Source organism: Pongo abelii, chromosome 1 (genome assembly GCF_028885655.2).
Source record: "Pongo abelii isolate AG06213 chromosome 1, NHGRI_mPonAbe1-v2.0_pri, whole genome shotgun sequence".
NCBI lineage: Eukaryota > Metazoa > Chordata > Mammalia > Primates > Hominidae > Pongo > Pongo abelii.
The window spans coordinates 220,156,605-220,172,865 of NC_071985.2; the positions used below are offsets into that span (position 1 = coordinate 220,156,605).

Genomic DNA, 16,261 nt, shown 5'->3' on the forward strand with positions numbered 1-16,261 from the left:
TGAGAGGGACTCCATTTTCCTTTCAATAGCAAGGAGTCACATTAAGTCACTAGACAAATTGAATATTGATGTTTTGCTCACAGTCACACCAGCAAGAAGGGACAGGATATAAGATCCTTATGACATAATACAGGTATGACATTATCTCTCAATCAGATCTATCCTCTCTCCCCTTTCAAGAGGGAAAGAACTGAAATCTCATGTGTATCTTTCACAGATCTTTGCATTTAACCTCTTAGACAATCCACGAGGTGTTTTAATAACAAGTGCTATTTGCTGGATTTATGGGAGAATGTGCAAACTGTGGCGTCAGGTGTGTGCTCTCGTTTTTTGTTTTTTTTTTTTTTTTTTTGAGAAGGAGTCTTGCTCTGTCGCCCAGGCGGCTGGAGTGCATGGTGGGATCTCAGCTCACTGCAAGCTCCGCCTCCCAGGTTCACACCATTCTCCCGCCTCAGCCTCCCAGAGTAGCTGTGACTACAGGTGCCTGCCACCACGCCTGGCTAATTTTTTTTTTTTTTTTTTTGTATTTTTAGTAGAGATGGGGTTTCACCGTGTTAGCCAGGGTGGTCTCGATCTCCTGACCTGGTGATCCGCCCACCTCGGCCTCCCAAAGTGCTGGGATTACAGGCGTAAGCCACCGCGCCCGGCCGCTCTCTTGTTCTTTACAGAGGTCTTGCAAACTAGTATCATCCTCATTTTTTAGCTGACAATGGTGAGGCTGAGGTTAAGTCAACTGCCCATGAAATGAGCAAGTGCCAATGCATGGATTAGACATTGCCATCTGTTCAGACTCTCAAACCCATGCTCCCAACCACTGTGTCTTCACAGGCACCGAATACTCTTGACCAGCTCCCTGTTATATTCCTCTCTACTTCTAAAGAAAGGTCTGGAGTAGACTGAGCTGCCCTAGATTAATCTCTGTAGGAGATTATTGAGGAGGGGCTGCCAAGGGCACCTGCAGGTTCGCCTTTTAGCTCAATCAGTGCCCTTCCAAACCCCACCTCTCCTTCCTTGCCCAGGTAAAATCCCCTTCCCTTCAGAGCTCTTCCAAGTTGCCAGGAGAAAGTAATCTCCTCTAAACTAGTATAGAATTTGATAACATTTTGGCATTTACTACCTCCTCCCTACCAGCATCTACAAGTTCCTTGAGGGCAAGGCCCCATCCTGCTGTAAGTTTATGGCCCAGCCACTAGCACAGTCTCTGCTGCCTGAATGAATGGATGAATGACATTCGTGGTTTTCAGAGTTCATGGGAGTGAATCAACACACTCCTCAAGCACAAACATGGCTCAGAACTGCTCAGTGTTCACATTAGAGGCTGCTGATTACAACCTCAACCAAGATTACTCAACCTGGGGAGACGTTTTTCTCTTGACCAAAGCAGAACATTCTCAGTCCAAGAGGAAATGAGTTCACAGTTTTGTAGACTGAAATCACAGCTCTGTAATAAACTTTTCTGGAACTCAGCTAGGGCTGGTGTCACGAACATTCCCTTTCTAGGGAGGGCCACTTAGTACCAAATGACAAAAACCTGCTTTAGAAGTGCTGTCCTGGAGCAGAGCTTCTCAGTGGGATGTGTTTGGGAAGCACTTGCCATCTGCTCGGAAACTGAATGGAAATCTGAGCTGATTCACTCACGGCTGTCAGCTGAGCAGGCCCTGATTTTGCAAGAGTGAGAAAAGAAGCCCCTTTGCATCTGACCTCACCGTCCACCCCACGCAGCTCAGACAGCCCAGCTGTGAGCCCAGGAGGACCAGGCCTGCAGGAATGTGCAGAATGTGGCCGTTTCCACTAGCGTCCCTTGGCCTCGATCCCAAGCCTGGTTTGGGACCTTGAAGTGTGCTTTGGTAGATTTTTGGAAAATAGTTGTTTTTGGCTAAGAGGATCTCTTCTGTTCTTCCCTTGCCATTTTTCTCCCTTTGTTCTAATGTAGGGGAAATTCAAGCAGCAAACTTCATCTCCAGGGCTTAGCTCTGACACTCTTTTAGATGACTATCTTCCCAGGTACTCATCAGATACATCAAATTGGGTGTCTTACTATTTACCTCAAACTCACCATATCTAGAGCCGGGCGTTTAAATGCCTTTTCCTTACCAAGTTGGTTCCCAATCTCTCATCCCTCCTACCTGATTTTTATGCTTTTATTATCTGCTTTCTGTCATTCCTATTCATCTATCCTGTTTCCTCCCTCTTCTTCCTGCCACATGTTTACTATGTACCTACCACGTGCTCTTTTAAGTGCTCTCTTCTCTAAGGGACAAGATATGTACACAAATAACTAAAATACAGACAGGAGAATCACCAAAGCAATCTTGGTAAAGACAAGGTAGACTCATACATCCATTTCAAAACTTACTACAAAGCTGCAGTAGTCAAGATGGTGCTACTGGTAGAAGGATAGACATATAGATCAATTTAACCCAGATTTAAACTTATACATTTACGGGTAATTGATTTTTGACAGAGATGCCAAGATTCTTCAGTGAAGAAAGAATCATCTTTTCGGCCAGGCGCGGTGGCTTACGCCTGTAATCCCAGCACTTTGGGAGGCAGAGGCAGGTGGATCACCTGAGGTTGGGAGTTTGAGACCAGCCTGACCAACATGGAGAAACCCCGAATCTACTAAAAAAAAAAAAAAAAAAAAAAATTAGCCGGGCATGGTGGTGCATGCCTGTAATCCCAGCTACTCAGAGGCTGAGGCAGGAGAATCACTTGAACCCGGGAAGCGGAGGTTGTGGTGAGCCAAGATCGTGCCATTGCACTCCAGCCTGGGCAACAAGAGCAAAACTCTGTCTCAAAAAAAAAAAAAAAAATCATCTTTTCAACAAATGGTACCTTGCCCACTGGATACCCACATGCAAAAGAATGGAGTTGGGCCTCTACTTCATAGCCCACACAAAAATGAACTCTAAATGAATCAAAGCTCTCTAATCTAAATGAATCAAATATCAGAGCTAAAACTGTAAGAGTAAATCGCTGTAAGCTTGGACTAGGCAACAGCTTCCTAGATGACGCCAACGGTGCAAGCAACAAAACACAGATACATTTAACTTCACCAAAATTTTAAACGCTATTCAATGGTTGCTGTCAAGAAATTGAAAAGACAACCCAGTCCATAGGATGGGAGAAAAGTCTGCAATTCATATATTTAAGGGTCTAATATCTAGAATATATAAAAAAGAGGCTTTCAATCAACAATATAAAGTTAGCAAAGGATTTAACTCAACTTTAGTGAGCAAAGGATTTAAACAAACATATCTCCAAAGATACACAATTGGCTAAGAAGTGCATAAAAAGATGCTCAGCATCACTAATCATTAGGAAAATGCAAATTGAAACTACCAGATGTCATTTCATACGCATTAGAATGGCTACAACGTAAACACACACACACAGAGAAAGAAAACAAGTGTTGGTGAGGATGTGGAGAAACCAGAACAGCATGTATTGTTGGTCGAACTGTAAATAGTGCAGCCACTTTGGAAAACAGAATGGCAGTTCCTCAAAAAGTTAAACAAAATTGGTGTGGTGGCATAAGCCTGTAGTCCCAGCTACTTGGGAGGCTGAAGCAGGAGGATGGCTTCAGCCCAGGAATCTGAGGCTGTAGTGAGCTATGACTGTGCCACTGCTATTCAGCCTGGGTGACAGAGGAAGACCTCATCTCTAAAAAATTTTTTTAAAAAGAATGAAATTCTGGTGCATGCTATAACATGGATGAACCTTGTAAGCATCATGCTAAGTAAATGAAGCCAGGCACAAAAGGCCACATATTGTATGATTCCAGTGATAAGAAATATCCAGAATAAGCAATTCCATAGAGACAGAAAGTAGATCGATGGTGGTCAGGGTCTAGGCGGAGGAGGAAATGGGAATGACTGGTGATAGTTTGGGGCTTTTGGGGAAGGGGCGTGATGAAAACGTTCTAAAATTGATAGTGGTGATGGTTGCATAACTCCGCGACTTTACTGAAGACCACTGAATTGTTTGCTTTAAATGGGTTAATTTTGTGGTATGTGAATTACATATCAATTTAAACGTGTGAATATAGTCATGAGTGCTATAAGAGGTGACTAGTAACAAGTCAAGAAATGCTGAACTGTAAGTCTTGCTGGCTTTTATTCCTAGAAATTTGGTCTTGCTGGGCATGGTGGCTCACGCCTGTAATCCCAGCACTTTGGGAGGCTGAGGTGGGCAGATCACGAGGTCAGGAGTTCAAGACCAGCCCAACCAACATGATGAAACCCCGTCTCTACTAAAAATACAAAAATTAGCCAGGTGTGGTGGCACGTGCCTGTAATCCCACCTACTCAGGAGGCTGAGGCAGGAGAATCGCTTGAACCCGGGAGGCAGAGGTTGCAGTGAGCCAAGATCGCGCCATTGCACTCCAGCCTGGGTGTCAGAGCGAGACTCCGTCTGAAAAAAAAAGAAAAGAAATTTGGTCTCATTCCCACTTTCTGCTGTCACCACATTTTGTCTCTTTACCTCCTGATGACCCCCACCCACCCCTCCACCGCACCTGCCCCTAGACTGGTCCCACAAACGAGATTCAATCTCCTATGGCTCCTTCTTCATTATCTTCTGACAACCCGCATTCATGGGCCACTCCCATTCTCTATTCCTGCCTACAGAAAAAGGTCCCGCCTCTTCCACTCAGCACGGACTCATCTGTCTCCCCAGTTTCCTGTCATTGCCCAACTCAACCCTTCTAACCCCCAGCCTCCACCACTCTTGCCAGCCCTCAATGCCCACGCCTATTCCCACAAAAAACCCGGACTGATACAATTTCCATGCCTTTGCTCAAGCCATTTCTTCTGCCTAGACCAACTGTCCCTGCCACCTGCTCCAACCAACCCCACCATTTTTCACACCAAGATAAAGTCACATCTTCCCCACAAGGCTTTTTCTAGCTCCTCCCAATCCCAAGATTCTCTCTTATCTCTAAATCCCTAGCAACAGACAACAGCGTGTGCCGCGCAGGACACGACTTTATCTGTTGCTTGTATGTTCTTTATACATGTGTAGAAAACACGCACCTGTCTTGCCTCTTTGCAAGCTGCAATCACAGCATATGCTTCCTCTTTAACTTAATATGTGTGCTCTGTAAATGCTTAAGGGGACAGGGACAGCATCCTTCGATTCAGTACTCCCAGCACTGGGTATACACATCATCAGCATTATGTATGCAACCAACAAAGTTAATACAAGCTGGAAAGAAATCATGTATGTAAAAATAACAAGTGGTGGCAGGGCGCGGTGGCTCACGCCTGTAATTCCAGCACTTGGGAAGGCTGAGGCAGGTGGATCACTTGAGGTCAGGAGTTCAAGAACAGCCTGGCCAACATGGTGAAACCCCATCTCTACTAAACGTACAAAAATTAGCCAGGCATGGTGGCACATGCCTGTAATCTCAGCTACTAGAGAGGCTGAGGCAGAAGAATGGTTGGAACCTGGGGGTCGGAGGTTGCAGTGAGCTGGGATGGCACCACTGCACTCCAGCCTGGGCGACAGAGCAAGACTCCATCTGAATCGATCAATCAATCAATACAAGTGGTTTGCTGCCTTAAGGTAAGAAGTACTTGAAGGAATCAACCTCTCCCTTTTCTGGGTGTCCTCAGTGGCACAGATTCAAGCTATTCCAAGCATAGCTGATTGTGTAGCTAAGTGGTTAGGGGCGTGGGCTCTAGGGTTGAGCAGCCTGGGTTCAGTCTCACTGCTGCCATTTACAAGCTCCGTGTCTGTGTGTGGGCTACTGAACCTCACTGAGTCTCTTAATTCCTCTATAAAATACAAGAAGCTCCAGCCGAGTAGTCTGTTGTGAGGACTGAATGAAACAGAGCTTAGAAAGGGGTTCACACACGCTAAGCACTCAGTAAATGCTAGCTGTTATTATATTGTTCGCGCTATTAACACCAGCCATTCAGAATCTAGATCTCTTAGCTTTACAGATTCACATTTAATCTTATGGGGAGATTTGGCTCAGAACAAACTGTTTCCCATTAGCCAAGCTCACAAGAGGCCAGAAAACCAAATAGTTTATTTAGAAGAGGAAACTGTTTTCCAACGCTTTGTATGCATATTTGCTGTCCAAGGCATGCCCTTCTCAGGGGTGAGATACCCCCCAAGATGCTATTTTTCCTATTTACAACAAAAGCAAAGGGTGGAGCTGTTGGGTGGAATAAATTTCCAGACTGTGACAAAACAAAGATCTCTGATTCATCACAGAACCACCTTGATTGAGATCAGAATATCCCCAGTCACCACATATGACACCTTTCCTACTAACTGTAAGCAGGGATAGGGTTTGCCTTGTTCCGCACTGCCTGACTTACACAGTAGCTATTCAATAAATATTTGTTGGCCAGGTATGGTGGCTCACACCTGTAATCCCAGCACTCTGGGAGGCCAAGGCAGGCTCAGGAGTTCGAGTCCAGCCTGGGCAACATGGTGAAACTCCATCTCTACTAAAAATACAAAAACAGTTGGGTGTGGTGGTGCACACCTGTGGTCCCAGCTACTCAGGAGGCTGAGGTGGGAGGATCGCTTGAGCCCGGGAGGTCAACGCTACAGTGAGCCGAGATAGTGCTACTCAACTCCAGCCTGAGTGACAGAGTGAGACCCTGTCTCAAAAAAATATATATATTATATATATATTTTATATATATGTAAATATATAATATATAGTTATATATAGTTATATTATATATAATATATAGTTACATATAGTTATATACAATATATAGTTATATATATTATATACAATATAGTTATATATATTTATATTATATATAATATACAGTTATATATATTTATATTATATATAATATATAGTTATATATATTTATATTATATATAATAAAAATATTTGTTAAATCAGTTAATTCTTTGGGCAGGGAAGGTTTAAACATCAACAAATTCTCATTCTTCTCCTCTTCTAGGCAAACTGATTCCCTTCTCTGGGGCAGGACAATATTCACTACATCACAGCTTTTTTAATATGAGTTGTGTTGTGTTCTCCTGGATGGAAACACCCTGATGAATTGTGGGAAGTGCCCTGTTCTCATCGATAATATGTTAAAAATATTCTAGCATGCCCCTTTCCTGCTTCCCATTTACACTCTGTGTAACTGGCATTTGTACATGCTGCAAACATTAACGATGGTGATTGTTACCCCAGTGGGTCAGGGTTGGTCTCCCTCTACTGCCTGGGGCACTTTGTGGCCTGGCCTCTCTGGATGGCAGTCAAGAGCACATCACATCTTTCTCCGGGTGTGTGTGTGTGTGTGTGTGTCCTGGTGTGTGTGTGTGTGTGTGTGTGTGTGTGTCCTGGCCTCTCTGGATGGCAGTCAAGAGCACATCACATCTTTCTCCGGGGTGTGTGTGTGTGTGTGTGTGTGTGTGTGTGTGTGTGTGTGTGTGTGTGTGTGTGTGTGTGTGTGTGTGTGTTTGGGCGGCGGGGGGGTTCATTAAATTTAGCATTGCCTCACAATGTCAGCTTTCAGCTCCTCAAAAAACTACATGAACGAATTGGCCATACCTGCGTACTTCCCCCTGGACTTAGCTTGATTCACTTCAAAGGACAAATCCATCTCTGAGCAATTCTCAAGGCAAAGACACTCAGACACTCAGCCAGACAAACAGGGTGAGCCCTCCTACCTCTTTCGGCTGACACTCAGGGGAGCTTGCCATCATCTGGCTGGCTGCCAACAGGCCAGTGGACGGGCACTGGGGTTAGACATGTGGGAAGGAAACAGTCACCTTGTTTTCCTGCCTTGGATGGAATTGGCAGAATTCCAGTTATTCCCTACCGGGGCTCTAGCTCACAGCCCCCGATAAAATGCCTAATCACGGAGCTTTATCTCTTGCCCAGCAAATGAGAATCCTAAGACTCATCACAGTAACTGTCCACTTGGAAGTGTCCAGCACCCTCCATCAGTTGATTCTCTGATTCTCTTCAATAAAACGTGCACACTGGGTATTTCTGAGAGGTTTTGGGGCACCAAGAGTGGCAAGGCTTCCTGGAAAAGCCCTACAGGATCTGATTCAGATTCGTCAAATAAATTTCACCAGGGTAATCCTGTAGTTGAGTTCTCTCTCCCTCCTCCTCCTCCCCCGTCGTATTTCCACAAGTTATAACCTGGCATGCCTCCTTTCCAAAGCCAGAAATATGACAAATATTCAGATAAGCCGATGGAATTTGAAAGAGCATGTTCATTGCTTTGCTGGTGAGGACTGCAGGGCACACTTTACAATGTGAGGTGTGCCTCTCTCAAAAGTGCACGCAGTTCAAATTCTGCATCTAGTAACACACCAAGAACTCAGGAAATGCTTAATAACTATTTGCAGAATGAATTAATAAATCCTATTTTAATGTACTGTGACAATTTCATTCTTAAAAGGACATTATGGGGAGCATTTAAATGTAAAGGAATTCTCCTATCTTTAGAAAATTTTGTTTCTACGTTTAAGAGGCTTAAAGTGAGGTTAACCTTTAATTTCAAGTTCAACCTCTTTACTTTGTTTTTATTTATTTTTTTTGAGACGGAGTCTCGCTCTGTTGCCAGGCTGGAGTGCAGTGGTGTGATCTCGGTTCACTGCAACCTCCGCCTCACGAGTTCAAGCGATTCTTCCGCCTCAGCCTCCCGAGTAGCTAGGACTACAGGCGCGCACCACCATGCCCAACTAATTTTTGTATTTTTAGTAGAGACGGGGTTTCACCATATTGGCCAGGCTGGTCTCGAACTCCTGACCTTCATGATCCGCCTGCCTCGGCCCCACAAAGTGCTGGGATTACAGGCGTGAGCCACCATGCCCAGCCTCTTTTTTTTTTTTTAAATGGCAGAGTAGTGTAGTAAAAAGATCTTGCGGTTTGAAGTTAGATCTATTTTTCAAACCCAGTTCTGGTATATTCCGAGATAACAGTGTGTAATTTACAGGTATTATGAGGATTGAAAGAAGTAGCTAGAAACATTCCTAGCACGTGGCAGGCGATGGGAATGAGAGGATGGTCGTGTCCTTTTTTCTTGGCCTGACCGTCCACTGTCATGCCAAGGCTTGGGGTCCTCTAATTCTACCGTGGAGAGTCACTCGCGTGCTGCTCATTTTACAGAAGCCAAAGAAAGGAAGGAGTTTAGTCCCTTTGGCCATGTCCAGACTTAGCCTTGTCATGCCCGGACACATTTTTTTAAATTGTGCTTCTCTATATTCAATGCTATTTTGGATCTTATACACCAGTGCAATGCAGAGGCCTCCCTCACAAAACCTCTAACAGACCTGATCTTTATTAATTGCCTTCAGTGCAACAAAAACTCTTAACAACTCATGAGGATTTCAGGGCCTCCAAACTGGCAAGCGTTTCGGGGAAATCACAGGGAAATTTGTTGGCTGCATGATTAATCCTGGGTGGATTGGTCCCGGAAAAGCGCATGTGGGTTAGCAGCGAGCAGCAGCTTGCAGAATCTCACAAAATAAACTCTCTAATGAAGAGGCCCCCAAAACGTGCCTTCCCGATGAAACTTCAGCATGAGGGTGGGGCCTGACAATGGAAGAAAACACCAGATGTGTGGACAACAGACCTCGTTTGAATCTACTAACACCCAAAGGGATGACACATGGGACCAGATTATAAAACTGAACCAGATTATAACCCTGGAGGAGGGAAACCCAGTAGGGCGTAGGATCTTATGAAAAGGATCATAAAATTCATCACCATAATTACCCCCCAGCCCAGCTCCCCAACAAAAGCCGACAATAGCTTCGCTCAGTGATGTTATTCATCCATATTCAAGTCGCCTCGCTCATTATTCTCAGACAAAAACCCTGCTGGGCCTCTGCTCCTCTGGCAGCCAGGCAACTCAGCACCCACCCTCACTCAGCCAGCCCCTCATACCACTTCTTTCTTTAGTAGTGGAGTTTCCAGCACCAACGATGGTTTTTCGGTTTTAACGCCATCTTTTAGGAGTACCTTTGACATTCAGGAGCTGGCTGAAGGGAATCACAGCTAAAGCTTCCCTGGGCAAAAACAAAGGATGTTACCCAGCAGCTTTTCCTTTAGCAGGGCTGAGATGCCGAAGGGAGGGCGCGCCCTTACTTTGCCCTGGTGAGCACAAAACGGTGTCATTTGCACATTGTCTCGCCAAAAAGGAAACGTAACTGAAAATACAGAACTGTATATATTCCAGTGGAAAGAGAAGTTCCAAAGATAGGACTGCTACGAATAACCCACGGCCCCTATAAAAAGAGTTGCTCAGTCCCTTTGAAGCAGACAGCCCAGCACAGAGCAGTACTCTATCATTTCCCTGAGATTGGGTATTTTAGTCTGTGTGGACCATTGTAGGAGCCCAGGTCAGGCGTACCCCTCCTTCAAACCGTTCCCTCTCCAAGAAGCATTCCTCTGGGCCTAGGCCTACCTTGATCCACAATTTTTGGAAAATGTTTACTTTTCACAGCACAGCTCAGCAACCTCCAGCCCCAAAGATCACGAGTTAGCTTACAATTCCTTCAACCAACATTTAGTGAGCAACTACTATGTGCCAGGCATTGTTTTGGCCGTGGGGAATCAAAGCTGGATGTAGCTGCGTCCTGCAGAACATATGTTCTATTGAGGAAACATAAAAATAAAAACCCAAGAAAAGAAACAAAATGTTGACAGATGACAATGGAGACCACCAACACAGCACCCCAGCAGGAAGAGGTAAGGCTCCAGGAGAGGACAAAGGGTAATGGAAGCTATGGACGCCCCACCCCAACATGGGATCCAATATATTTAAAGCCTAAGGAGTCACCAACAGGCATTCAGCCACTGATGTTGTTGCCCAAGATGAACACGTGGCTCAAACCCACTTAAACCTCAATGTTCGTAACGCGTAACAATCCTCATGCACTCACACTCCGCAGAAGCCTCCACTTGGGTCCTTTCCACACACACCATCCTCTCTAAAGAGGATAAAGGAGGCCTCTTCCAGTCCAGTGACGGGGTACTGAGTGTGTCCAACAGGCAGGGCGCCAGACTAGGTAGTCCCAAGGGGGACCAGGGCCACCGCAGAGCGGAGAACCCTCCTCTTGGCCCAAGCCCTCCTGAACGTCCCTCCTGATTCTACGGGGCCAGCTTCTCCCGAGGCGTGCGTATTCCTCCAACACACCGCCCTATGGGAAGGAAACCCCAGTCACTGCTGCCAGCAAGCGGGGCTGCCTACTGTGAACCTTCCACCCGATCTCTCTGGCGCTGCCGACTCGGAGGGAGGCCGCCTCTGCTGCCCACCTCGCAGCCTGTGGATTCCGGGGCTCCTCCCGGCACACCCGCGCAGCTGCGTCTTTGGGACCTGGCACCGGCTAAGCCGCTGCCTCTCCTCCTCCGGCGCTCAGCCGCCTGGCACGCACACACCCTCAGCTCCCCCGCGCTCCCCCGGACAACCTCGAATAATACCAGGCCCGGGCAGTCCAGCAAGTCTCTGCTCGCTCGTCCCCATCAGCGACCGCAGGAAGCCACTTGCGCTGGGTCTTACCTCCTTCTGCCAGGACCCAGAGCGATGCGCTTCCCAAAACGAAGAGCAGGGCTGACACCTTCCACATCGTTCCCGTTGAGTTGCTCTCCTGCGGGCCGAGCAGCAAGTTTCTGAGCTGGGGGAAGAATTAAAAAGTACCGCGGCCACAGGCCCAGCCTGGAGGAGCGTGACGGTGGGGGCTGGAGGAGTGGGAGCAGGAGCCCCGGAGCGGGAGGGTGCCCGAGCTTCCCAGACGCCAGACAGCCGGACAGCAAACTTTGCAGTTGAGAACTTTCCGAGCGGAGTCAGCATTTATCTCTCCCGAGGAGGCGGGGGAGCAGGGTCGGCTGCAAGGTGGTCTCCGTCAGGGCGCGCTAGGCCCGCCCTCGGGCTCTGTTTGGCCGGCGCCAAAACGATGATCTCAGGCCAGGTTTAAAGTTACAGGGCCGCAGCTGCGGGGGCCGCCAGGACTGCGGGCCCTGGCAAAATGGGCTTTTATTCTGCTCAACAACAGGAGGGAAAGGAACCACATGCAACAAACGGAGTTTTAAAAATTATATATAAATTATTAAAAACCTATATTTATTTATTTATTTATTTTTTTAAGAGTAAGGCACAAGTCTATGTTTTTCTTGTTATGGGCAGAAGTGAGAAGTAAACTGTTCCTTGAGTGGCCAGTAGTTTTAGAACCAAGCATGGGGTTGTTCCTGTAAATATTGAATTTGATGGCTTAAAAAAAAAAAAAGAAAAGTTGGCCGTCATCTGGGTGGGCCGGAGGCGGCCCGCGCTGGTCAATTGCGCCCTTGTCCCGGGGACCAGAGCGGGCGGGCTCCGGGGGGCTGCCCCAGAGCTGGCTGGTGGGGGAGTTTGGCAGACCGGGTGGCTTTGGCAGTTTTGAAAAAGAGGCTGAACTCCATCCGCCTCTCCCGACCCGGGGATCCAGCGCTGCGATGCTGTGGCCCACCGATGTGCGCAGTTGGATTAGGCCGGGCCAAGCGGTGACCCGTCTGGTCTCCAAACCTGTGTCCCCTTCCAGGCCCGGCTCACCCTCTTTATTCCTGAATTTGCCCCCATATTCCTCACTTACTGGTTTAAGCAATCTTGCCTTGATCTCAGGTACCAGATATCAGCAACCAGAGAACTTACGTCTTTTACTTTAATTCCTTCTGAATTGCTGGAATTTAAAAAAAATAAGAAGAAGAACAGGAGTTTGGGAAGTGGTCTCTGCTCCACTCCCAGATGCCACAAATTCCATTCAACAAAAGAACCTGAAGACTAACGCTGTCTCAAAGCTCCACATTGGGTGAAAATTGTTTTCAGATGCTTATCTTTGACCCCGCCCCATTATAAATTTACTTTCTAAGAATCACAGGAGAGATTGTTTTAAATGCCCAGTTTCCTGGGTTCCACCCCCAAACTCATTAATCAGACCTTTTGGGAATTCCTATTTTAAACCAGTGTCACTGGAGAACTTGTCCCCAGGAACATTTGGCAAACCTTGCCCTTCATCATAGCTTCTCAGTCGGATCTACCTGGGGCGCTGGTTATGCAGGTGCAATTCTGTTGTGGGGTAGGGAGAGATTCTGCATTTCTAAAGATCTCCCAGGTAACGTCTTGTCCTGGGGCTACAAACAGGAGCTGAGCACCTGAACCTAGAAGATGAGGGGTAGCGGCAACACCCCTAGAGCCAAGGGGTTGGAAATGTAAAGAGAAAACTCCTGATACAGATACTCTTTCTTGAACTGACTTCCCCATCTTGGAGATGAGTTTTTTGACTCTACTGTCAATAATGTCTGTTGACAGGAGGAATTGTGCATTGTCTGTTGAGCCTGTTAGATGGAGAATAGATGCACATCTATTTTGCATATGTGTCACTCCAAGGTCACACACAGAAAGAAAGATGGCCTGCTTTATTTAAAAGATTGAAACACAATGAAGCCTAGGTGGGGGAGATTGGGTGACATGCAACTAATTTAGAGGGATGCTGAGGCTAGGTCATGATTCAAGGACACCTGCCTTCTATCCCGCACCCCCAGATGTGTCTAGAATCTAGAAGGTTGGTCACATGACCTTTTGATCACGACGGAGGAGTGCGAGGTAATAAGGAATTGCATTCAGCTGGGGGTCCTGTGGTGGGGAGAGGGGCCAAGATGAAGGAGTTTGTGGATGGGCTCTGGGTGCTGTTGGTCTGAAAACCTAGGGAGAAAGGCTGGGTCTTGGGAGGGGGAATCTGAAGACCAGAGGGAAGAAAGAACTCACCCTCCTGGACCAGATAGAGCCAGCAGCTCATGAGATAAGGAATATGGGCCCTGGGCGGTGAGACTCGGTTAGCTAAAGGAGCTGAAGTGAAACACAGGGGAATCTGGAAGCATGAGACCCGGCTCAGCTGAGGGGAAGAGGGAAAGAAGGAGGGTATGTGGCTCCCTTCTTGGCAAACAGCTTAAGCTCAGAAAGCCGTGGCTGTGAATGATGATGCGTTATTGGTGAGATAACAGCAGCTGCTACATACTGGCCTTCACCTTCCTGCCAGGAACATGCACTATCTCCTTTCAGTCCCAAAACAACCCTTGGCTTCCGAACATTGATGATACCCATTTCCTACACAAGTGAGGTTGAGAGTGGATTCACCTGGAGGGCTTGCTTGCCTGGAAGGCAAGACTGCTGAGCTCCACTGCCAAAGTGCTGATTCAATAGCTAAGGGGTGGGGCCCAAGAATTTGCATTTCCAACAAGTTGCCAGGTGATGCTGAAGCTACTGGTCCTGGGTCCCCACTTTGAGGACTGTGGGTTAGAGGCCACCATGCAAATTGTCTGGGATCCTACAAGGTAGGAGCCGTGGGGTCATGCATTTCCATTGCAGAGCAGGAGTTGAGCCTGTTACTAGTACTGTGCCTGTGCCTTGCAGGACTGAGTGGTAAACATCTGTAAATTGCTTTTAGGAAGGAAGAGGACCCCCAAAAGGTGGGACCAGCAGTGGAATGAGGATCTGAGCCAGAGCTGCCAGTTTGGTACCTTCCACCCTGGGGGATGCTGGAGATGACACGTCAGGGTCTCCTCAAGCTCTGTGTTTCCTGAGGGCTCTGCATAGTCCAGAGAGCACCTGGCTGAGCTGCTCCAGGCAGCCTGGGCTGACCTGGCTGGGAAGATGCTTCTCAACACACAATGGGACACCAGCCCCCCAACCCGCGGTGGTTCACACCTGTAATCCCAATGCTTTGAGGGGCAGAGGGGAGAGGATCACTTGAGGCGAGGAGTTTGAGACCAGCCTAGGCAACATAGCAAGACCCTGCTTCTATAAAAAATAAAAATAACATTAGCCAGGTGTGGTGACACGTACCTGTGATCCCAGCTACTCAGGATGCTGAGTTGGGAGGATCACTTGAGCCCAGGAGGTCAAGGCTGCAGTAAGCCACGATCATGCCACTGCATTCCTGCTGGGGTAACAGAGCAAGACCCTTACTCTACAATAATAATAATAATAATAACTTTAAAAATCAATATGCAATGTTCCAGAGCTGATATACCCCCAGCTGAATCTCTGACAGCAAAGGCAGCTCTATGGCCCAGGAATAAGTAACACACTTATGGGTTTGAGTGGGACCAAAATTCTGATTTATAACCCAGACTGCTACAACTGACTGGACAGAGGACCGGCCTTACAAACTTTCTCTCCTGTTAAGCTACTGCACACCTCAAGCCAGTTTCAGCAGCTAAGAGAGGCTGCATACGAACTATCTTTGTGTCTTATAGTTCACATTTTGATGTAAAGAACCAAATACCACCTCATTTTAACTAAAACCCCGCTCCAAAGTGAATATGGGATGTAAGTTACAAGTATGTTTACCCATTGTGCACGCACTTGGCTCCTCTCATGTAAATGGACAGCCTTTCCTTCAAACCTGCTAAATAGGAACACAGGCCCTGGAAGGCAGAAAACTCAACCTGCCGTCTTTGAAGAGAGAACCTTTGGTCCAGCTGGAGACAGTCTCTTCCTCATTTGTAAACTGACATCGCCACTAATATTAGCCTTTCTAATATGAGCCATCCTGGTGGTTTTCTGGATGACACAGGGAAAGACACAGTTTCACACTGCCAACCTGGGACTAAAGAGATTTTTTTCACCCCAGGAAATGCTCCATAAGAAGATATGGGATGGATAAGAATCTGCTTTTTTTGTTTGTCTTTTGGTAAATTGGGGATGGGTTATTGGGAAGGTGCTGCATTTTCCCAGAAGTTTCAGTAGAAAACTTAGGAGCCAGGGCCGTGTGTGGTGGCTCACGCCTGTAATCCCAGCACTTTGGGAGGCCGAGGCAGGCGGATCCCCTGAGGTGAGGAGTTTGAGACCAGCCTGACCAACATGGAGAAACCCCATCTCTACTAAAAATACAAAATTAGCCGGGCGTGGTGGCACATACCTGTAATCCCAGCTACTAGGGAGGCTGAGGCAAGAGAATCGCTTGAACCTGGGAGGCGGAGGTTGCGGTGAGCCGAAATCGCACCATTGCACTCCAGCCTGGGCAACAAGAGCGAAACTCTGTCTCAAAAAAAAAGAAAAGAAAACTTAGGAGCCAGGGCAGTGGTTCATGCCTGTAATCCCAGCATTTTGGGAGGCCAAGGCAAGAGTATTGCTTGAGGCCAGGAGTTCAAGACCAGCTTGGGCAACATAGCAAGACCCTGTCTCTACAAAAAAAAAAAAAAAAATTATAAAATAGAACAAAACTTAGGAACATTGAGGCACTGGAAATTGATCCCCTTGGACCCATCCTTGCTGGCATTCTTCTG

The 16,261-nt window shown here is 47.0% G+C and overlaps 1 protein-coding gene across 1 annotated transcript in view; it reads right to left on the reverse strand.

Moving 5' to 3' along the window:
* The window catches only part of PDPN (podoplanin), a 34,386-nt gene extending 22,548 nt beyond the window's left edge, over positions 1 to 11,838 (reverse strand). The window contains 3 exon segments of the mRNA XM_024253242.3: positions 11,502 to 11,625; positions 11,627 to 11,681; positions 11,683 to 11,838. Coding sequence (XP_024109010.2) covers positions 11,502 to 11,625; positions 11,627 to 11,681; positions 11,683 to 11,792 — 289 coding nt within the window. The 5' untranslated portion in view covers positions 11,793 to 11,838.
* Positions 11,839 to 16,261: the final 4,423 nt, after the last annotated feature.